Source organism: Phacochoerus africanus, chromosome 1 (genome assembly GCF_016906955.1).
Source record: "Phacochoerus africanus isolate WHEZ1 chromosome 1, ROS_Pafr_v1, whole genome shotgun sequence".
NCBI lineage: Eukaryota > Metazoa > Chordata > Mammalia > Artiodactyla > Suidae > Phacochoerus > Phacochoerus africanus.
The window spans coordinates 47,771,912-47,796,385 of record NC_062544.1 but is presented as its reverse complement, the minus strand read 5'-3'; the positions used below and the strand labels follow the sequence as shown (position 1 = coordinate 47,796,385).

The 24,474-nt window shown below is 38.3% G+C and overlaps 1 protein-coding gene across 1 annotated transcript in view; it reads left to right on the top strand.

The window, feature by feature from the left end:
- The window catches only part of ITGA1 (integrin subunit alpha 1), a 179,671-nt gene that overhangs the window by 94,962 nt on the left and 60,235 nt on the right, over window positions 1–24,474 (top strand). Inside the window, exons 7-9 of the mRNA XM_047763121.1 lie at window positions 3,879–4,027; window positions 7,717–7,867; window positions 22,082–22,247. Of these exons, the coding sequence (XP_047619077.1) occupies window positions 3,879–4,027; window positions 7,717–7,867; window positions 22,082–22,247 (466 nt within the window). The remainder of the gene's footprint in view (window positions 1–3,878; window positions 4,028–7,716; window positions 7,868–22,081; window positions 22,248–24,474) is intronic.

The window sequence follows — 24,474 nt, the reverse complement described above, 5'->3', positions numbered from 1 at the left end:
ATCCAATCATAATATGTTCTTCCATAAGATATGGAAAGTGCGTTGGCAATATAAAATGTTTCTTCACAAAGCTGCCTCATTTAGTTGGTATGACGTCCATCTCTTCCTGTGAACTCCTCCCCATATTTAAATGAGATGCTGTCTTTTTTCTGAGGAGTTAGCGTTTTATCACTAGAATTTGATTGAACTCAGTACATGAGAGCAGTACAGTCCTTAATAAAAAGTAGGAGGGTTGTTAGGCAGTGCTATGTGCAATTGCAAGTGAGATTTATGATTAAAACTTTAAAGTGAGACCAATCTACAGGTTAGGTGATTTCTAACAACATTGAGTATCAGAGAATCACAGAGAAGGAGATATTTGGCCTTAACCACGATTGGAAGTTATCTAAGTTTAGTTAATGGAGGGGAAAAAGGTTAAAGGAGTTAAGTGTTTGCAAGTAAATGATTATGATGATGGATCATGGAATCTAGGCTGGGTACAAAAAAAAAAGAACAAGATCTATGAATTAATTGGAATTCTTAATGTCATCAAGGAATTGATGAATTAGATATACTATGTAAATGAGCCAAAGTTAATGGTCAGAGAAAAGAACACTTGACACTGAAATTGAGGTGCTGCAATTTTTCCAGATGACAAGGTCAAGGCTATGAACTTGGGAGCAGATGACATAGGTGAACTAGAGGAAATGATTCCTGAAGCTGAGGATGTCAAAGAATGAGAGACTGGGGTGTTCAGTGGATTCATCCAAGTAGTAAAATGTCCAAGAATAATGTCAGGAGTGACAGTTTTCAAATTTCTTTAGTCTCCTGCTTAATCAAATATAAAGGGAAACAAAACTAAAACCAACTTTGTAAGATGTCCTGAATAGATGAGCAATTAACTGCCACAGCAGTATTTATTCACCTTGGTACCATAAATTAGGCATAATGATTGTCTAAGTAACAAAATCATTTTGCTTTTATTTACTGAGCATTTATATACACAAAGATAATGTTAAACCCTACATGGCTTCCCTTAATAATTATTCAGTGTCTCCCTGGATGACTGATTAAAAGCTGCTAAGGTCATTGAGAAAATAATTTTAAATCTACTCAGAGAGTAATGGATAACTGTGTATAACATTTAATTATGTCAAGTAAATAACCTGAATAGCAGTCATGAGAGATTTTAATAATTATCCTTTTCCAATTATATCAGTGCATCATCTTGAAACAGATGGTGACAGGTATGAGGTGAAAGATATACTCATAGAAGAGCAAAGCTGACATGGACATGAACTGAGCAGATTTTATGTTCATTCAGCTTATGGTGTCCTTTATCTCTCACTTGCATACATTCTCTAGTGATTTCTTATTTATCCTATATCCTACTAAGCAACTTTAAGGAAGGATTCATATGTTCTATTTCTTTTTTTAAAAAATATGACCTATTTATTTATTTGCTTTATCATATTTTCTAATGTATCTCAGCTAGTTATCTACCTGCATTCATTGAGTAGCCATGACATGGCAGCAGCTATTAGCAAAAGCTATTAAGGTGAGATGATAAGACAATGGTGGGAAGTCAACTATACTTCATTTAAAAAAAAAAAGAAGAAGAAAATTAATTTAAAAATAAGAGAGGAATTCCTGCCATGGCACTGTGGGTTAAGAATCTGACTGCAGCAGCTCAGGTCACTGTGGAGATTTGAGTTCAATCCCCTGCCAGGTGCAGTGGGTTAAAGGATCCAGCATTGCCACACCTGTGTTGTAGGTCTCAGCTGTGGCTCGGATTCAGTCCCTGACCCAGGAACTTCCATATGTCCTGAGTGCAACCGTGAAATTTTAAAAAATAATAAAAATTTTAAAAATATAAGAGGAGACTTGAATGGGAACATGATTCTATGTGCTGGAACAAGTGGGTTTACACCTAAAAAATAAATTGTGACTAGAAAAAAGAAAATGAGGGAATTTGGGAGAGGTAAATTTTTGTTGAGAGGAAGTAGAGAGAGAAAGGATACGCATCCGAAACTAGAACCCCTTCTACCCCTTCACTGTGGGAAGTGAGTTTTTTAAACTCAGCTTCCTCATTTATAAAAAATGTGATGCTAATTTCTGTTACTATAATTTGAATAAATTGGGAGAAAAGTTTAAAAGATCAGTAAAAATATAGGATAGTATTTTTATTCAGGCATGACAGCATAATTGCTCCATGATGTTTGTATGCTCCAAAAAGTAGATCAGACATAATAATGTTTAATTGGAGGTTCTCTTATTTGTTTATGCAAGAGCCAGAGTATGCTTTTGGTTTCCAAAAAGACCTAGCTATGGAAATGTATCTATTAATCAGACAAATAATTAAGCCTAAAGATTTTTGACAGCAGTGATAACAGAGGAGACTATGAGACAGATGCTTATCCATTTGGAAACAGGATCAGACTTGGAAATAGGATTGGGTGAACAACTTTACCAATGGGCAAACTAGACAACTGCCTTGGAAAGAAGGCAGCTCAAATTATTTTTCCTACTCCCCAAAATGAAGTGTCCAGAGTTCCTGCATTAAGAAGACCTTCCTAATTCTCTTCTGGGGCAGCGGTTTAAAGATCTAACATTGTCACTGCAGTGGTCTGGGTCACTGGCCTGGGAACTTTTCATGTGCAGCCACGGCTAAAACAAACAAACAAACAAACACTTCCTTTGGGTACAGAATCATCTATGTCCCTAATTTAGGGGTAGGAAGGTTAAAGAATAAGTAACTTTAGGCACAATTCTTGATATAGATTAGTTTATTGGTCTCACACCAATCTTCAACGAAGGGTGTAGAAAAAGGATCAGGAAAATGGGCACAGGGTGAGGGAGAGTGTGGGGCAAGGGAAACCACATCCGGGCACTTAACCTTCTAAATCATTTTACTTCACCATGGCTCTGTAGTTAGCTGCCTGCATGACCCAACCTGTGGAAGAGAAGGACTGAAAGGAGCGTGGCAGTAAGAGAGGGAAGGCAGAGAACGAGAAAGGAGAGGGAAGGGCTGATTTGGCGAGTGATGCTAGCGATAAGCTACCCAAAGCCTGAAACCTGAGTGTGTCCTTGCCAGACACATCCCCTGCTTATTGGTCCAGCCTCTTCTCACTCTCCTCTCCTGGCCTGGTCCAGACTCACTGAGTTTTTCTGTTCTTAGAGCATCTACCTCTTTCCCATCTCAGCTTCTTCACAGGATGGATTCCCTTTGTGTGGACCCCATCCTCCTTTTCAGCCCCTATCCGGGACAGGCCTCCCCTCTCAGCAGATATCTTTAATCTTAACTTAAATATCTCTTCTTGAAAGGCCTTCCCTGAGCTCCCATGAACCAATTAGGATTCTAGGTTTTTCTTGCTAATACCTTTTTCTGTACAGCCCTTTTCACAGTCTGCAGGTAAACCTGTATTTGAATGATTCTTGTGTTTGTTTTTCTGTTTGTTTGTTTTTTTTGTTGGAGGGGTTTCTGGCCAAGCCCATGGCATGTGGAAGTTCCCGGGCCAGGGATCTAACCCGTGCTACAGCAATGACAATGCCCGGTCCTTAACTGCTAGGCCACCAGGAAACTCCAAATGATTCTTGCATTTACTCTCTCTCTCTCCCTGTAGTTCAAAAGTTCCATGAAGGCAGAGACCATGTCAGTATGTTTCATGTTCAACCCCTCAAGCTTACCAGAGTGTTCAGTAAACACTGTTGAAGAGATAAACCAGTCATTTGAGAGGTTTAACAGCACTCCCGTTTGTGTTCTTTGTGTACTGATAGAGTTTCAAACTCATCTGAAAGACTAAAATTTATTATTACATCTGATTTACATGTTTAAATGGAAGAAAATTAAAACAGAGAATCCTGCTAGACGGATAACTCTTAATGGCTTGATATTTCAGGTTGGAATTGTACAGTATGGAGAAAATGTAACCCACGAGTTCAACCTCAATAAGTATTCATCAACAGAAGAGGTGCTTGTTGCAGCAAACAAAATAGTCCAGAGAGGTGGCCGCCAGACCATGACAGCCCTTGGAATAGACACAGCAAGGTATATTGATAAAAAATAAGCCAAAGTGAAAGACTGTGCAAAATAACTGCTTAAAATCTAGCCCTTTGCAGTATTAATTGAACAGTTACCTTAGCAATATTTAAAGCGATCTTGTTGCAGATGGATTCAACTGATTAGCTAATAGTTATCAGATCAAGTTTTTCTATATTATAGTCTCACCGCTCTTTCTTATCTTTCCTCTTATTCCAAGGCTTTAGTTGATGGAGGATGGGTCCAAAAATTCACTGTAGTCTATGGCATCATAATCTTGGGTACTAAAACAAAATATTAGATAAGATCTTTTCCCTTTATTTTTTGTTTTCAGCCTCTAGAAACATCAATCTTAAAAAAAAATGGATTAACATTAGTCCTCTTCTACTCAATACGTATTTATATCTTAATATGTCTCTAATTTTACAGTATCTTACAGATTTAGAGTTATTGAAGCTCTCAAAAGTCTTTAAGAGGGCAAATTAAATATTGTCTTATTTGAAATCATTTTTAGTGAAAAGATTGAAAAGAAGTGGAAAGGATTTCACTGTTTGTGCACCCTCTCTTTCTTCCTTACTTTCTCCAAATTCCCTTTAATTCACACCCCTCGCTTCCTCCCTTCCCTAGTTTCCTTCATGGAGAGCATATAAGGCACATCATCCCCTAGGAATCTAAAGAACTGTCCTTTTCTTACAATGTGAAGCATCCGTTTTTCAGTATTTTTTCTGATCTCACTCAGCTCTTCTCTCTTGCCGTTTCTCCTCTTAGTCACCATGAAAGCATCTGAACAAAAACTAAACATACCAAAATCACAGGAAATCTGATAATTTGACTAATGTTAAGGATCCTTCTGCTAAGTGCCTCCAATGTCTGGACTCTCTCTCTGATTCTGAAGAGCTAATTACCCATGCTCTCACTTCCCTGCCTGCTAAGATCAGTGTTTTAAGGGGATAAAATATTTAATATGGATACTCCAAAGAAGGGGTTGGATTTTCAAAAAATTTAAAATTTCATGTGCAGCTTTAGACTCAGGAATGTTAGAAAAGCATGTGGTTCTAGTTATATGGGGCCCACGAGAAAATAACCACAAACAGATGGGGTGATTTTACATTTACCTGCTGTAGGATCACCAGTTTGCATGCACAGAAGTACACATGTTCAGGTGTGCTGAATGTGCAGTCTTAAATAATTGACTAAACGTGACCACACATTCACAGTAAATCAAAGTGCTCTTTGAAAGCCCTGAGCCTGTAGGGAGCTGAGTGTTTTCCAAAGGCAACCACTTAAGAATGAATATTCATCTTTGAAAACTAACTTAAGAAATGTTCTGGCTGCTTTTGCTCCTGCATAAATACCACTCTGAATACCATGTCCCTATATGGTTTTTGCCTATGTGTTTCACAAAGGGTCTAGCTGTAGGACACAGAGATTATTGAGTTTTGTATGTAAATAAAACTCTATAACGATATTACTGAGTACTCTTCTTGTACATGAGGTTTTCATGTTTAAATTTATTTTTTCATTGTTTTTTATTCCTTTCAGGCAGGGCCCGTTGCAAATGATATGTCTAAATTTTTAGACTCCTTTAGTTCCATTTTCAGTGTCTCCAGTTCCAAGCATTTTTGTGTTCCTTTATCCCTATCCCAAATTTTCATTCTTTTCAATAGGTTCACTGTGTTTAATCAGAAGGCCTGAATTCACCTGTTCCCAAAGAAAGGGATTCTCCTAGGATATGTCAGTGTTTAAAAACATGCAAGGAGGCCAATGCTTAATTTAAAGAAAATATACTGGATGGTGGTTATTGGGGTCAAGAGCCATTTGTTAAGGATATTTGGAACAGAAAGGGCATACTCAAAAGTTCTGCCCTTGCTACTCATATAGAGCCAGGCCTGGTTTCAGAGCTACAAAATCTTCTCTAAGGAAGATATTTTAATCATCTCCTTCAGCTGATGTTCATTCAGTTATGTTCTTGATTTTCAAGGGAATTAGGAAGTTTTGGTGATCGCTCTAAGAAACTGGAACTATAAAAAGGATTGAATCTCATGATACCCAGGTCTGAACTTCATTTAAAAACGAGCCTTTAAATCTATTTTCACCAAAACTTATGGTTTCCAAAGGAGACAGTTTGGGGGGTGGGGGATGCACTGGGGGCATGGGATGGAAATACTATAAAACTGGATTGTGATGATCATTATACACCTATACATGTAGTAAATTCATTGAGTAATTTTAAAAAATCTGTTTTCACCTTTGGTGATGCACATAAAGAATTCAGAAAATCTATTTGTGAGTATAGAGGGCAGAAAAGCACAGTTCCTCAGTGATCAGCAATTTTTTTAAAAAATAGGTTCTTTTTTTTTGAAAATTTTAGAGAAAGTTGAAAATACAAAAAAATCATATAGCAAAATCCTTTGCATGCATCAAAGAGAATTAACAGTTGTTAACATTGTGTCATATTTGCTATAAGTCCTTTTAAAGGAAAAATAAACACAGATAAAATCACTTAGCTTGATCACCAGGATCCCCTCTCCCTGCTCACAAAATACCCATTACTGTGCCTTTGCTGTATTGCTGCAGTAGAGCTAACGTGTACTGTGGCAACTGTTGGAAGGTTAGAGAGAGCTGTTTCTTTGGTATATCCCAAAATGCAGCTGTTTGTCCTTATGCCCAAAGTAAAGAATTTATTCTGTACAATTTATCCTATACAATTTTCACATTCTATGTGAAAATCTAAAAAATATTATATGAAGTATGTTCACTATTTCAGTCCTAAGTAAAATGTACTCCTCTTTTCCAAGACTCCAGAGGGAAAAGCGAGCTAAGCAAAAGAAAGGAAGGGAAGAAAAGTGTGCCTTTGTGTGTGTGTGTATGTAAAATTCAAAACAAAAATTGTCCATTTCCTCTGTCTTCCATGTCGTTCCATAAATGCTTGTTGAATTAAATCAAAATTCCTTCCTTTGAAGTTAGTTTATGGCATTTTTCCTTTCTCTCCATGCCACGTCCTCCCACCTCACCCCCAGCAGCCTGTGTCCTAAAATCTAGTTCAGACCAAACTTTTCGAACTCCAAACCCTCCTTGCCCCCTGCAACCCTGCTCTGTCACTAACGCAGACCCCTGCAATCCCCAGTCTTTAATTCCTGTGTCTGAATTTTCACCCCATATCCAGCCACATTCTCAAGCACTCCCAGGCCACCCAAATACTCTGTTTTCTCCCCTGCCCCCCTCCCCCAGCTCAGAGGATGTCCAAGCTGTTCTGCAAATGTCAGAGTAAGCATGGCAAAGTGAGGACTAAAGCAAAAACTTCTGCCAAAATCAGAAGGAAAAAGTTCTGTCAAGCAAGAGTGTTTACAGAGAAAAGAGTGGCTGGGAGAGTATTTAAAATCTGGCCTTCTCTAAATCTGATGCATGCTCCTATCACACCCTCCCTATGAAGTTTCCAAAGAATGAAGGACTGCTGCCTTTTGTTTATGGGATCTGCAGTGATTGGCAAAATGGTAACTTCTCCATCATCTGGAACAAATATTAATCTATTACAAACAGTGAGCATTCTGTCTCTGAGCTTAAACAACGGGCAACAATGTTGATCTTGGAAGGAAAGCGCTGGGCTACCTGGAGTTGACAGTGTTTTCATTTTGTTTATCACTTTGCCTAACCTTGCTGTGGTGTTTTATTTGCTCTTTTGTCTGTGATTATTCCAGGAAGGAGGCTTTCACTGAAGCCCGGGGCGCCCGAAGAGGGGTTAAAAAAGTCATGGTAATTGTGACTGATGGTGAGTCCCATGACAACCACCGACTGAATAAGGTCATCCAGGACTGTGAGGATGAAAGCATTCAGCGGTTTTCCATAGCTGTAAGTGTGGGGCTAAAGATGGCTTTCAGATTCTGGAGTGAAGAAACGAGCCGTGTGCATATCATGGTTATTTTATGAGAGTTACACAAACAAGGTTGAAAAAAGGAAACTCTTCCATTGGGAAGTAAACTCCATGGGGGCAGGGTGGGTCTTGCCCCTTTTGTATCCTCGGTGTCCAACACAGTGCCAGGCAAATGGAGACTCAGAAAACAATCACTGAAAGAAAGGAAGGAAGAAAATCATGAAAGATGAAAGGAGAAAGAAGGCAGAAAATGCATAAGAAGAAGGGAGGAAGTGTGAGAGAAAGAGATAGAAATAGAGAGGGGGGGAAAGGAAGAAGAAGTGGGAAAAGATGGAAGAATGGAGGAAGAAATGAAGGACAGGGAAGAGGGAGGTTTCAAGAGAGGAAGAGAAGGAAGGAGGGAGGGAAGAAAAGGAGGGAGAGAGGATGGGAGAGACGGAAGAAGAAAGGGAGAGAGTGAAGAAACTGAGGACATGCTAGATGGGAAATAAACATTGTCTGCTAATTAGTAATTCTTGCTGCAGTTTTTTTGGATTTTTTTAACTCAGTGAATTTTATTACATTTATACTTGTACAATGATTATCACAACCCAATTTTATAGCATTTCCATCCCAAACCCCCAGCCCATTCCCCCACCCCCCAACCTGTCTCATTTGGAAACCATAAGTTTTTCAAAGTCTGTGAGTCAGTATCTGTTCTACAGAGAAGTTCATTTTGTCCTTTTTTTCAAATTCCACATATAAGTGATAGCATATGATGTTGTGGTCTCATTGCCTAACTTCACTTAGCATGATAATTTCTAGGTCCATCCATGTTGCTGCAAATGCCAGTATTTCTTTCCTTTTAATGGCTGAGTAATATCCCATTGTGTATATGTACCACATCTTCTTGATCCACTCCTCTGTTGATGGGCATTTAGGTTGCTTCCATGGCTTGGCTATTGTATACAGTGCTGCAGTGAACATTGGAGTACATATATCTTCTTGAGTCATGGTTTTCTCTGGATAGATACCCAGGTGTGGGATTGCTAGATCAAATGGTAGTTCTATGTTTAGTTTTTTGAGCAATTTCCATACTGTTTTCCACAGTGGTTGCACCAGTTTACAATCCCACCAACAGTGTGATAGGGTTCCCTTTTCTCCACACCCTCTCCAGCACTTAGTGTTTGTAGACTTTTTGATGATGGCCATTCTGGCTGGTGTAAGGTGGTACCTCATAGTGGTTTTGATTTGCATTTCTCTAATAATGAGTGATGTTGAACATCTTTTCACGTGTTTTTTGGCCATCTGTGTGTCTTCTTTGGAGAACTGTCCGTTTAGAGCTTCTGCCCATTTTTGGATGGGTTGTTTGTTTTTTTGGTATGGAGCTGCAGAAGGTGTTTATAAATTTTGGAGATGAATCCCTTGTCGGTCGATTCATTTGTAAGTATTTTCTCCCATTCTGTGGGTTGTCTTTCCATTTTGTTTAGGGTTTCCTTTGCTGTGCAGAAACTTTTAAGTTTAATTAAGTCCCATTTGTTTATTTTATTTATTTATTTTTTTATGAATAAATCTTTTTTTTTTATTTTCCCACTGTACAGCAAGGGGGTCAGGTTATCCTTACATGTATACATTACAATTACATTTTCCCCCCAGCCTTTCTTCTGTTGCAACATGAGTATCTAGACAAAGTTCTCAATGCTATTCAGCAGGATCTCCTTGTAAATCTATTCTAAGTTGTGTCTGATAAGCCCAAGCTCCCGATCCCTCCCACTCCCTCCCCCTCCCATCAGGCAGCCACAAGTCTCTTCTCCAAGTCCATGATTTTCTTTTCTAAGGAGATGTTCATTTGTGCTGGATATTAGATTCCAGTTATAAGTGATATCATATGGTATTTGTCTTTGTCTTTCTGGCTTGGATTCGGAAGATGTGGTATATTTTTGTTTTTATTGTCATTACCATAGGTGGCTTATGTTGGAGAGTGTTTGGCCTATGTTTTCCTTGAAGAGTTTTATAGTGTCTGGTCTTATATTTAGGTCTTTAATCCATTTGGAGTTTTATTTTTGTTCTGGCATTAGGAAGTGTTCTAATTTCATTCTTTTCCATGTGGCTGTCCAGGGTTCCCAGCACCACTTATTGAACAAGCTGTTTTTTCTCCATTGTATAGTCTTGCCTCCTTTGTCATAGATTAGTTGACTGTAGGTGCATGGGTTTAATTCTGGGCTTTCTATCCTATTCCACCGATCTATATTTCTGTCTTTGTGCCAGGGCCATACAGTCTTGATGACTGTAGCTTTGTAACATAGTCTGAAGTCAGGGAGCCTGATTCCTCCAGCTCCATTTTTTCTTTTTCAGGATGTCTCTGGCTATTCTGTGTTCTTTGTGCTTCCAAACAAACTGTAAGATATTTTGTTCTAGTTCTGTGAAAAATGTCCTTGGTAATTTGATAGGGATTGCATTGAATCTGTAGATTGCCTTGGGTAGTATAGTCATTGGTAATATTGACTCTTCCAATCCAAGGGCATGTATGTCCTTCCATCTGTTTGTGTCATCTTTTATTTTTTTCATCAGTGTCTTATAGTTTTCAGAGTACAGGTCTTTTGTCTCTTTAGGTAGGTTTATTCCTAAGTATTTTATTCTTTTTGACGTAATGGTAAACGGGATTGCTTCCCTAATTTCTCTTTCTGCTCTTTCATTGTTAGTGTATAGAAATGCAGTCAATTTCTGTGTATTAATTTTGTATCCTGCAACTTTGCCAAATTCATGGATGAGGTCTAACAGTTTTCTGGGGGAGTCTTGAGAGTTCTCTAGGTATAGTATCACGTCATCTGCAAATAGTGATACTTTTACTTCTTCCTTTCCAATTTGGATTCCTTTTATTTCTTTTTCTTCTCTGGTTGCTGTGGCTAGGACTTCCAAAACTATGGTGAAGAGTAGTGGCGAGAGCGGACATCCTTGTCTCGTTCCTGATCTCAGTGGGAATTCTTTCAGCTTTTCACCATTGAGAATGATGTTCGCTGTGGGTTTGTCATATATGGCCTTTATCATGTTGAGGTAGGTTCCCTCTATGCCCACTTTCTGAAGGGTTTTTATCAGAAATGGGTGTTGGAATTTGTCAAAGGCTATTTCTGTGCCTATTAAGAGGATCATATGGTTTTTATTCTTCAGTTTGTTAATGTGGTGTATCACACTGATTTGCGGATACTTGCTGCAATTTTGGATGGTAGAAAATCAGGACATGACTCTTAAATATAATCTACCATAGGTCAACAGTGGTATTTCTATACCTAGAATTCCTTAAGTTGTAGGAAAGAAGCAAAAGGTCACCTAATTTTTAATCTACCCTGAGACTTAGGAAGAAGTCCCTGCTATGGCACAACTTTCTTATAGGTTCCATACATACTTTTCCACCTACCCTGCACATGCTGCCTCTTGGCATTACTAGTGCCACCTCTTGGCATTACTAGACACCTGTCATTGACCTGTACACTCTGTAGCTATTTCTTCTGCACTTCATGTACCCAAACTGTGCCTCCAAAGTGAAGCAGCCAGCAGTTTTAAAAATATTTTCTCTAGAGTTACATTTAAGGTGGACAAGAAAGGCAAAAGAATCAGTGAAGAAGAAATTTTCTTTAGTTCCAAGGAAAAGCTAGCCTTCTCTTGATGATGTAGAAAATAATGCATATAAAGTCTTTCCCACTCTTTGTGAGCAAACCTGTATCAATACAAAGCAACCAATTATTAATTTTTGTCTCTCAAAATGCAAAAAAAATTTTTAAAGACTGTCTTAATAGTTTATAGTTCTTATAAGTTATTTTTTAAAAATCAACTTCTAATAGTTCCATGAAATCAATTTTCCTTGTGTTACCCCATAAAGAGGAACATTCAAAGAAAGAGACATAAAAATTCTATCTTTCAAACATGGAAAATAATGTAAATCACCCCTTATATAGAACTTCATCACCTACAATGTCTTTTTTATCTGTATCCTACATACCTTTCTTTGTCCCTCATGGCACCCCAAAGAGAGTAGGGAAGCTTTCATTTTCCCCATTTTATGAATGAGGACACTGAGGTACAGCAGGCCCAGTGGCCATGACTGTATGGCCAGACTCTCCAGACTGGCTCATCCTACCACCCTCTGCCCTGAGCTATTCTTCTTCATTTTTTCTCTTCTGCTGCCACAGATCTCTTGATGGAGCTGCAAGGCCATCCTCCCCTGTTTCCACTCACTCCCCCAGGCTCCCAAAGGGCACCGTAGTCCTTTTCATCTCGCCCTCCTTTTTACCAAAGCAGAGAAGACACCTGCACAGAGACACTAAACACGTCCCTCTGTGTATCATAATCTTAACCAACAAAGGACTCAGGGGCATATTCCAGAAATGAGAAGTAGAAGGGTGGGGATGGAAAAAGGGTGAAGGAGACTATTTTGGAGCCAGAAAAACCTTCATTCAAATTCTGCCTTTGCTGTGTGCCGCCTGTGTGACAGTAGATAAGTTACTTAATACTCTGAGAACAACTTCTTCATCTATTAGACTAATACTATTTCTCTCCTCTCTCTCAGATAAAGAATGGGTGAGATGACTATGGAAACATCTAGCACAATACAGGCTAGGCAATTAATAAACATTATTTTCCCCAAGGATCTTTGTCTCCAGGAGTTTGTAACCATGAAATAACAAAATTCATGGTATTTCAGAGCTAGAAGGAATCTTAAAGATAAATGATGTTGCCCCCTTGCTCAGAAACCTTCAGAGATTCCCCATAGAGTATAAAATCTCCCCTCAGTTTCTGAACCTTACCAATGTATCTAGCCTTCCTTTCTAACCTGTTCACTCTCAGTTCCACAGAGTATGCCTTCAGCCTGGTGGGAGGGGAATTTCCTAAAATAAATTGATTTTTTTAAAATAGGTAAAAATGAAAAGATTTCAGAACTCTAAAAGCTCAGTCAAAATTGGTGTTCAAGGCACTAGTTCCCTCTTTCCTTTCAAAAGTATAAACAGTGAAAGACACCCCACTTGGTCGTAGGTAGGAAAGAAAAAGAGATTCATCCCTGAAGAAGTCCCAGAGCACGCAGGTGATTCACTACTTCCCTGGGGCAAGGTGACTATATTTCCTAATTTATGACCAAGATGACTAGGTTATAAACAGGTGCAACATTTTATTTTCCATTTGGTGTATGTTATCTAAAAAAAAAAAAAAAATCCCATTATTTTTCTTTCCCCTTGTTGTTACTTCTGTAAGTTATCTGTTGCCAATTATTATTCACCCCATTATTACCTCTCTTGTTACGATAGCAATGTTGATTTTTTTCCATAGTTGAAAATAATTCCATAAGGCCTAGCCTTCACTCAAAGATACTGCCCACAATTAGGGCCCATGCCTGGTCTCTTTAGGATGCAAAGCCAGTGAATGCCCAGTTTGTCCCACATAACTGGGTACTAGAGGTACCATTATCTGTCCCGCTTCCTCCCAGAGTATATAGACCAGCATTCCAGGTACCAGAGAGACCTGAATTAACAGTCAGCAGCATTAGCAACATTAGAAAAACTTCAGTGAAAAGAAAGTATCTATCCATGGATTGCTTTTTCATGGATAAAAAGCAATCACTTTTACATTGTATCTGGCTACGTAGTATTTCTAGCCCTTAAATCTGTTTCCCTTTGTTGGATCCCTGACCAGTAATTCATACTTGGCCTCTTAGCTGGTCAAAACGAGGTCTAATGACTGCATTAATCTTTCCAGAGAACTACGAAATCATGAGTTTCTTTCCCACTTAAATCAATGAATTGGTATCAAATTGCTCTTTGAAATGGCATAAACAAAAAAGTATAGGAAAATTTCACTTTTGCAATAATTGTTATTTTCCCAATTCCTAATTTTCCCTCAGTGAACCTTATGATTTGTTTAGTTTGTGCCAAACTAAGAAAGAAGACAGTTATTTTACTTCCTCTCTTTGTGTATTTACATGGAAAAGTCTCATGCCTTTCTCCATGTCTATTTATGATGCACAAGACCAAACATTCATGGGGGTCTGGCCCTGTGATTACCTGAACTGTTCTTCATACTCCAGCTTTTCTTTCCCTCCCATTTGATCCTGAATACTACAGAGTTGTGTTTGGGGAGGAGGGAGCACTCAAAAAAGATTGACTACTGAAAATGTAAGTACACTGCGATAAAACTGCGAACACTTCCTTCTAAACATTCTGATCCGGTGAGGGTGCAGAGCTGGTTTGAGGATTCTTGTATGGTCTCTTTTTTGTCACTTGAAGAAATCAGACATTGCTAGCAGGAGCCTGTTTTATATTCAGACTCTAATCTTAAATGATAATAGCGGAGATTACAATGGCTGTGAAAGTATATCACCTTTCATTCAAAAGAAAATAAGAGAAGTTAGAAAGTATCTTAAAATTTAATTCATTTGCACACAAAAGGCACTGTGCTACATGTAAATGAGCCTTATAGTTTGCATTTGACACATCTGCCTCAAGGGAGCTTCAATTCTGAATGTCTATTCCAGGTAAATATTAGCAGAATACCAAATGCCTGCGCTTGACATATTTGTATTAAGTGAAACGGGAGTAATTTACAAGTGTTATTTTGTATCTCTTCTGATTCACAGAAAAGAATGTTTTTAGGAGCCACCAGACCCTTGGCTGAAAGATTAAAATACATTTCTATCTGTTTTAATTTTTATTCTGATATGTGAAATAGTTTAAACTGGGTATAAGTCACAGTAATTCCTGGGAATTCTTTTTTCTTATGGTTTCTTCCAAATATATACTCCCATTTTGTATTTATACATTTTATTTTCATTCTTTAAGTTTATCACTTGGGCATCTTCCCCATTGAACTTTACCCATTTGTCTCTGATATGTGACATATAGCACTAAATGTCTGATAACATGTACATCACAATTAAGAGCCTCAATTATGCATAGTCCAAGAGTCTGCAATTCTTTTATGTGTATTTTCAACTTTATCAACTTATAAGTGAAATGGAAGTTATTGCGTCAAATCTTAGTGACTAGAAAAGTTCCGTTGTGGCTCAGTGGGTTGCGGATCTAGCTGCTATGGCTTGGGTCATTGCTATGGCATGGGTTTGATCTCTGGCCCAGGAACTTCCTCATGCCACAGGCGTGCCCCCCACCCCCAATTCATATTCTCATATTCTAGCGAATCTAGGATATGTTAAATAGGAATCAAGAAGGAATGACGGTGACTTTTCAGCCCAGGATGTAATATCATGTTACAGAAAATTAGGTAGATCAATGGGGACTCAAAGGACTGCAAAGGATATACAGTTTGTATGAATCTAAAAGAAATCCATGCATAGAAAAACTGCTGAAGAGGGAGTTCCCATCATGGTTCAGTGGTTAACGAACCCAACAGGCATCCAGGAGGACGCGGGTTCGATCCCTGGCCTCGCTCAGTGGGTTAAGGATCCTCATTGCCATGAGCTGTGGTGTAGGTGGCAGATGGGGCTTGGATCCCACATTGCTGTGGCTCTGGCATAGGCCCCGGCTACAGCTCCAATTAGACCCCTAGCCTGGGAACCTCCATATGCCACCAGTGCGGCCCTAAAAGACAAAAAGACCAAAAAAAAAAAAAAAATGCTAAAGAGAAGAGTCTACCATTGTTACCAGAAAAAGAAGAGAAGAAGAAGAAGAGTCGGCCATTGTGTCCTGAAAAGAAAGAGTGAAGTGTCAAGCAAGGCCCCAGGAATCTTGAAACCCACATGGACATAATGGGCACTCCCGAGCTTGGAGACTCAGCCTTTCGCAGACTTACTCTGGGGCGTGTGCATCCATCCAGATGTGGTGTGATACCCAGCTGTAGGAAGAGCATCTTAATTGTTCTTAAATAAGAGAAATTATTTGTTTAATGTAATAAGAGCGAGTGGCCCTTGGGTTTTCCCTCTCTATCTGGACAATTCTTCACTACCATTTCCATGAATTTTTACCCCTCAAGTAGCTAAAGTAGGAAAAGCATTTGAGGGATGTTTGGCCCTTGCTTTTCAGCCAAATAAACAGGAACTAAGTTTGTATGATTTGTAAGCTCCTGGTATAGCTCTTCCTACAAAAGTCTGAACATAGTAGTTGCGAGTAATTTTAAACATTAAAAAAGGGATCCACATAGCGTGCTGATTACTTTAGAGCCAACTCTCGTTTTCCTAAATACTGTGCTTCTTCGAAGCAGCTCAAACTTAGCTACAGGCATTAAAGTGTTTTGCACCCACCCCCTCCAAAAAGAACATTTTACAGATGTAGGAGTTAGGAAACTGACAAGTGCACTAGAGTGACTCTCCAGGCACAGGAAGCCCCAGGATTCCTGAGCAGTTCTTCCTTTGGGCCCCTCCAACAAGGGGAAAAAAACAGGAACACATGCCCTACTGCCTTCTCACTCACAAGGAAAATTTGAGAACTACTCCATTCCCTGCCTGACTAGTTGGTGTCCAATTCCTTTTCTTACATTAACATTTAGTGTACATTATAGCTATTCAGCTGTTGATCTAAACCATCATGTGTTTTATGATACAAATACGTATGTTGCAGATTATAAACAACGTTAAAAACAATAATTTTAGTTTCTTTCTACAAGTGAAAAGCTTAACAAAAAAAGTCAGGTTTTTTCATTTATATTTTATGTTTTTGCCTCATCCACGGTACGGGGAAATTCCCCAGCCAGGGATCAAACCCATGTCACAGCAGTGACAATGCCGAATCCTTAACCAGGAGGCCACCAGGGAATTCCTAACAATGACAGTTTTTAAATCTACCATTCTAAATCTCACACTTAAAAAAATAGGTGTAGGATTTCCCTTTGTGGCACAGTGAAAAGGAATGTGTTGGTTCGATCCGTGGCCTTGTTCGGTGGGTTGGGGATCCGGCATTGCCATGAGCTGTGATGTAGATCACAGAGGAGGGTCAGATCTGGCGTTACTGTGGCTATGGTGTAGGCCAGCAACTGCAGCTCCGATCTGACCCCTAGCCTGGGAACTTCCATATGCCATGGGTGCGGCCCTAAAAAAAAATAAAAATAAAAATAGGCAGAGCAGCTGAGAGCTGCTGGACAAGGGAGGTGAGGGGAGCCACGTGTTCAGAGGTAGGAGAGGGCTGGGCGGCCAGGAGACCCATGGACTAGCACTGAGGCCTCTGCCTGCATCTGCCCATATGTCCATGATCCCCCAGTCCATGATGCAGAGCTGTGGTTGTGGACTCTTTCATTTCTTCTTTGCAACAGGACTTTGAGAGTACCGTAGAGGTCTCTGTTGTTAACGTTGCCAGACAAATATATGACTATCACTTAAAAACAGAAAGTGAAGTTAGAAAGTTCTGTTACCTTTCTGGTCTCTGGGGGTCGTGATTCTTCTCCCCAAGGAGTTGGATATTCTAAAAAATCAAGCACTAGCACAGAGCTCATGGTCTTACCTTTGTTCTCCTTCAGGAGAGAGTCTCATCATTGTGGAAGCGTAGCCCACTATATTTGTTTCTATGTTGATAATTATACTTGCATTCTTATTTTAATAACTTCATAAGCATCTATGGACATACTACCCAAAATGAGAGCTAGCTTGGGTCTCTAACATCTTGCATCCGACCACACTCACCATTTGCCTTCCTCCACCCGATAACCATCAGCCCAGATCCTATATGCATCGCCTCTGTCTCTCTTTTTCTAAATAGTCCTTTGGTAAAAAAATTTAATTAAAAAATTTCCTGTTTTTAACTTTATAAAAGGTTTCATATTGTATACAATATTTCAAAAATTTTAAAATTTAATATTATGTTACTAATATTCATCCATAGCATTGCATAGCATCATAGTTCATTCAGTTTTTCAAAACTGAAGAAGCACATACAATGCAAAATTTCAGTGTTAACACTTTGTACAAAGTGAACCCTCTGATGAGTTTTGACAGCTGTGTACATTCACATAACTGACACCATAATTAAGATGTAGAACATGTCCATCAACCCCAGAAAGCTCCCTCGTGCTTTCTTTCATTTTTAATACTCACCTTCCATAGCAACCACTAATGTGACTTATACCATCATAGCTTGGTTTGCCTATTCTGTTTTACATAAATGAAATCATACAGTATGTACTCTTTTGTGTTTAGCTTTTTCACTCAACAGAGTGATTATCCATGATATTTTTTGTATTGGTGATTCATTTCATTATTATCATCATTATCTAATGTATGAATATGCCACAATTTGTTCTATACTCTACCGATTATGGAGCTTTAGGTCTTTTTTCAGTTTGGGTTATGATAAATAATGGCAAGTGGAATTTTCTTGTCGTGCAGCAGCTTAAGGACCCAGTGTTGGATTCCTGGCCCAGGAATTTCCACATCCTGTGGGTGCAGCCCCCAAAAAACAATAAATAAATAAATAAATAAATAAATAATAAAAAAAATAATGTCACTGTAGCTGCTGATTAAAAATATGTAAAACCCAGACAATAATCTTCAGGTAACACTTGCAATGAGGAAAAAACTAAATTTTTCTATCTTATTACAACAGTAATGTTTTCATTGTAAAAAAAATATAAATTTTTTCTTAAAAATTCTTCCCATTTTTTCTTTTTTTAAAATAATTTTTATTCTTTCCACTATAGCTGGTTTACAGTGTTCCGTCAATTTTCTACTATACAGCAAAGTGACCCAGTCACACATATATATATACATTCTTTTTCTCAGATTATCCTTTATCATGCTCCATCATAAGTGGCTAGATATAGTTCCCAGTGCTATACAGCAGGATTTCATTGCTTATCCATTCCAAAAGCAATAATTTGCATCTATTAACCCCAGATCCCCAGTCCATCCCTCTCCTTCCCCTGTCCCCTTGGCAATCACAAGTCTTCTCCAAGTCCATCATTTCGTTTCTGTGGAAAGGTTCATTTGTGCCATATATTAGATTCCGGATATAAGTGGTATCATACGGTATTTGCCTTTCTCTTTCTGACTTACTTCACTTTGGTATGAATCTCTAGTTCCATCCATGTTGCTGCAGATGGCATTATTTTGTTATTGTTTGTGGCTGCGTAGTATTCCATAGTGTATATGTACTGCATCTTCTTAATCCATTCATCTGTCAATGGACATTTAGGTTGTTTCCATGTCTTGGCTGTTGTGAATAGTGCTGCAATGAACATATGGATTCATGTGTCTTTTTCAAGGAAAGTTTTGTTTGGATTTATGCCCAAGAGTGGGATTGCTGGGTCATATGATAGTTCTATGTATAGTTTTCTGAGGTACCTCCATACTGTTTTCCATAGGGGTTGTACCAATTTACATTCCCACCAACAGTGCAGGAGAGTTCCCTTCTCTCCAGTGTTAGCTATTTGTGGACTTTTTTTTTTTTTGTCTTTTGTCTTTTTGTTGTTGTTGTTGTTGCTATTTCTTGGGCCGCTCCCGCGGCATATGGAGGTTCCCAGGCCAGGGGTTGAATCGGAGCTGTAGCCACCGGCCCATGCCAGAGCCACAGCAATGCGGGATCCGAGCCGCGTCTGCAACCTACACCACAGCTCACGGCAACGCCGGATCGTTAACCCACTGAGCAAGGGCAGGGACCGAACCCGCAACCTCATGGTTCCTAGTCGGATTCGTTAACCACTGCGCCACGACGGGAACTCCAATTTGTGGACTTATTAATGATGGCCATTCTGAGGTGTGAGGTGGTACCTCATAGTAGTTTTGATTTGCATTTCTCTAATAATCAGTGATGTTGAGCATTTTTTCATATGCTTCTTGGCCATCTGTATATCTTCTTTGGAGAAATGTCTATTCAGGTCTTGTGCCCATTTTTCAATTGGGTTATTGTTTCTGTTTTTGTTTTTTGTTTTGTTTTTTCATTTTTTTCTGTGAGTTGTATAAGTTGTTTGTATGTTTTAGAGATTAAGCCTTTGTCAGTTGCATCATTTGAAACTATTTTATCCCATTCTGTAAGTTGTCTTTTATTTGCTTATTTTCTTTTTAATGGTTTCCTTTGCTGTGCAAAAACTTGTCAGTTCAATTAGGTCCCATCAGTTTATTTTCACTTTTATTTCTGTTGCCTTCAGAGACTGACCTGAGAAAACATTTGTAAGGTTGATGTCAGAGAATGTTTTGCCTATGTTTTCTTCTAGGAGTTTGATGGTGTCTTGTCTTATGTTTAAGTCTTTAAGCCATTATGAGTTTATTTTTGTGCATGGTGTGAGGGTGTGGTCCAGTTTCATTTCCCATTTTTTCTTAATGTCCATATTGCCATTTTCTTAATACTATTTTTATACAATTAAAAAAACAGAAATGTTCTATCTACACATTGGGTTAGATTTTTCAAAATTTTTTTTGTATTTTCAATTTATATTTGTTTTTAAAGTTTTTTTCATTTACTTTAACTTGGATATTTTCAAATTCATATACATTTCTAAACACTTAAAGTTTTAGGAAGAAAAGGTACAAACATTAAAAAAAAGATTAGTTGGACTTAATCAAAATTGAAAACTTCTACTGTTCAAATGATGCCGTAAAGAAAAGACAATACACAGACTGGGAGAAAATATTTGTAAAACACAAAGGACTCATATACTAAATATGTACAAAATATCATAACTAAATAACCAATTTAAAAATCAGACAAATACCATATGATATCACTTATATCTGGAATCTAATATAAGGCATAAATGAACCTTTCCACAGAAAAGAAGATCATGGACTTGGAGAATAGACTTGTGGCTGCCAAGGGGGAGGGGGAGGGAGTGGGGTGGTTGGGGAACTCAGGGTTAATAGATACAAACTATTGCCTTTGGAATGGATTAGCAATGAAATCCTGCTATGTAGCACTGGGAACTATGTCTAGTCACTTATGATGGAGCATGATAATATGTCAAAATAGAATGTGTACATGTATGTGTAACTGGGTCACCATGCTGTACAGTAGAAAAAAAAATTGTATTGGGGAAATAACTATTAAAAAGAATAATAATAAAAAAAGAAGAAAAATCCATTTTTTTTAATTAGCAAAAGATTGAATAGACAGCACATCAGAAAAGGAAATACTATGGCAAATAAGCATGTCTGAGTACCATTAGCCATTTGGGAAATTTAAATTAAATGAAATATCATTATATGCCAATAGAATTGCTAAAACTGAAACAAAGAAAAAACTGATAATAACAAGTTTGTTAAGGATGCAAAGCAACTAGGTCTCTCATACATTGCTGGTGGGAATAGTAAAATGGCAAAATGGAACAGGTATATATATATATATATACACACAAATACTTAGAGCAGCTTTATTCATAATCGCTTGATACTGAAACCACCCCAAATGTCCTCAACAAACAAATTGTGCGTCTGTACGATGGAGTCCTGCTCAACAATAAAAAGGACTGAATTACTGATACACATGACAACATGGATGACTCTCAAAAGCATTATGCAAAGTGAAAGAAGCCAGACCCAAAAGGCAATAGGTCATATGACTCCTTAAATCTAAGATTCTGGAAAAAGCAAAGCTCTAAGGACAGAAAACAGATCAGTGTTTGCAAGGAGGTAGAGGGGGGAAGAGACTGACTACAAAAGTAGGGCAAGAGGGAACTTCTTGGGGTGATGAAAATAGTCTAATCTCAATGACATAATATCACAACTGTGTAACTTTATCAAAATTCTAGAATTGTACATCTAAAGAGGGTGAATTTTATTGTATATAAATCTCAATGCCAAGTTAGATTACTGCTTAGTCCAATATCTGTTTAAAAAATATACATATCTGACTGCCCCTTGGTAAGATTTCCAGGAAGTCATCTGCCCATTCAAGGGAGATCAAGCAATTCTCTTGCTAATTGCTTTTGCCGGCAAATGGTGATGTCACTGACTGGAATAAAATCAGAGACATTCAGAAACTGTGATATTACTTTAAAATCTGAACTGTCAGATTTTAAAGATAGAGCTATTAATAAACAGGGACACAGGAATGCAAAAGGAGAACCTTTGCAAACATACAAGGTTACCTTTTTATTTTCCTACAGCAATGATGGTATATAACAGCTAATATTAAGGAACCTACATATTCTGAAAATTACCCTTCTAAAAATGTGGAAGGACATAAAAATTGCATTATGCCACAGTACTATACACTCCCATTTATTGACAAAATGCTTGGGATTCTTGTATAACATATAGAATTTAAAATATATTCTTGCTGTTTTTGTTGTCTTAGATTCTTGGCAGCTATAACCGAGGAAATTTAAGCACTGAAAAATTTGTGGAGGAAATAAAATCAATTGCAAGTGAACCCACAGAAAAACATTTCTTCAATGTCTCTGATGAATTGGCGCTGGTTACTATTGTTGAAGCTCTGGGAGAAAGAATCTTTGCCCTGGAAGGTATGACTATTTCTTGTAAGCCTGAATGTTCTCCCTACAATTCACACTCACTGTAATGGGTTTTGGTATTTATTTCTACCACATGGCTAATGCATTTTTACTGTGTGCAATAGCCACCATGGAACAATGCCCTCTTATATAAGTCTGTCATTGAGGTGACTGTTTCACAGAGCACAGTGTCAGCCTGAAGCCCTCTTTGTAAGGACGGGGCAGTGCTGATGTGAGGGCCGGATGAAGACAATGGAATGGCCAATGTAGACACAAGAACAAAAATGTGCCCATGTGTTTGATTCCTTTTCTGTGACACAGATTTAGAAAATGAAGACATTAATGCAAGTTTTTGTTTTTCATTTTGGGCTTCACTGGGACAGTGCTTATACAGTAACTTCTTTGTTCATTTATTTTCCCCTATTTGCTCTTTGCCCATTTTAAAGGTCTTCACAGAACTCTGCCGTAAGACCCATGGCAGCAAAACATTGGTTCACTACATTTGCCTAAGTCATGTTAAACTTTTTCTTTGATTTTTTCAATAGCCACTGGCCGCTGGGGATCATGAGCCATGGCCATTCCCTCCTTTGCCTTAGGTAGAAGATGTCAAGCAACAAATGACCTTGGGACTAGATCTTCACTGAAAAAAAAGAAGTCTTCAGAATAGTTATACAGGCAAAGTGAAAAAAGGCTCTTCTTTGACATTCTCTGATCATCTGGAGACTCTGAGGGCATGCCTTTTTCCTCACCCTAGGATGAGAAACCACCAAACAGTTCTGCTCTTATGCTCTGTCCACATCCAGTCGACTCTGTCCTTATGAGGACAGGACACACCAAGGACTATTGTTTTTCATCTTAAACATAGACATTTATAAGCTCCTTCTCAGTCTCCCTGATATGATCCGATAATGGAAAATAGAATGATAAAAATGGGAAAGAGACATAAGTGAAAAAAGTCGACCATTTTAATTAAGCATAAAATGACTGGGGAAAGGGACTGACAGCGAATATTAAAAAGTATAAAAATGAAAGAAAATGATTTAGAGTAGTGGCTTTCAAACTTTTTGGCAGTGACTCATGAAAATAAATACATTTTGCTTTGTAATCCAGTGCATGTAGACATATAAAAATAACAAAATTTCCCCCCAAAACCCTTCCTATATCCAATGCACTCTGAGAGTTTCCCATCACTTCCATTCTACTCTATTCTCTTTCAATTAAAAAAAAAAAAATGCTGGATATGACTCACCCTGTTGATTTCATAACTAGACCACAACCATCAGGTAGGAAGTTTGTTTTCGAGATGATGGTGATCTCCAGACAGAAGTATTCTGGTTTCCTTTTGCCCCAGCTCCTTCTCCCCTGTGCCTTCAGAAACAGTACACCCACCTTATCTGTCAGGCTGAAGTCACAGCTGCTTCTAAAGCACTTAGCTATCCTGTGTTCTGCATATGTCACTTTTAAGTGGGCTTCATGTCATGACAGCTATCCTAGTGTCCTTTACTAATAGGCCCGATCATGAGCTTAGCTGGCCTTAAAGAAGTATATTAGGTTTTCCAAGTCCACCGCACTTTTAATTTTTAATCATATGTACCAGATGTGACAGAAACAATCAGTAAAAATCATTTAAAAGAAAAATGATTTAGTTAAAAATGGTATTAGTTAAACATAATACAGTCTTATTTCTATATCTTATCTTAAATAAGCAAGTAAATATAAGCTAAGACGTGTAGAAATTAAGCCTATATCAGCTACTGGGTGGAGGAGTGACCAATGTGCCTTAAATGACATTTTCAGATTCTTTCTAACCTAACCACACCGCGAGTTAAAGGCTATATGTTGGAGCACCTGCGTGCTCTAAGAAATCTCCTAAAAACAAAATTATTTAATAAGGAGCTCCACAGGTTAAAAATGCTTCTCAGGAGTTTCTACTGTGGCACAGTGGGTTAAGAATCCGACTGCAGCAACTCAAGTCTGTGCAGAGATGCAGATTCAATCCCTGGCCCAGTACATTGGGCGAAAGGATCTGGTGTTGCTGCAGTTTCAGCGTAGGTCGCAGCTGGGGTTTGGATTCAATCCCTGACCTGGGAACTTCTGTATGCCACAGGTGAGGTCATTAAAAAAAATGTATCTATCTGCCAGATCTTCGTTTCTGCTCTTTCAGGGCTAACCAAGAGCAGTATTTTTATTAGCCTGTTTCTGACTTTTTTCATAATGAGTTCCAAAAGGGCTTGCCTTC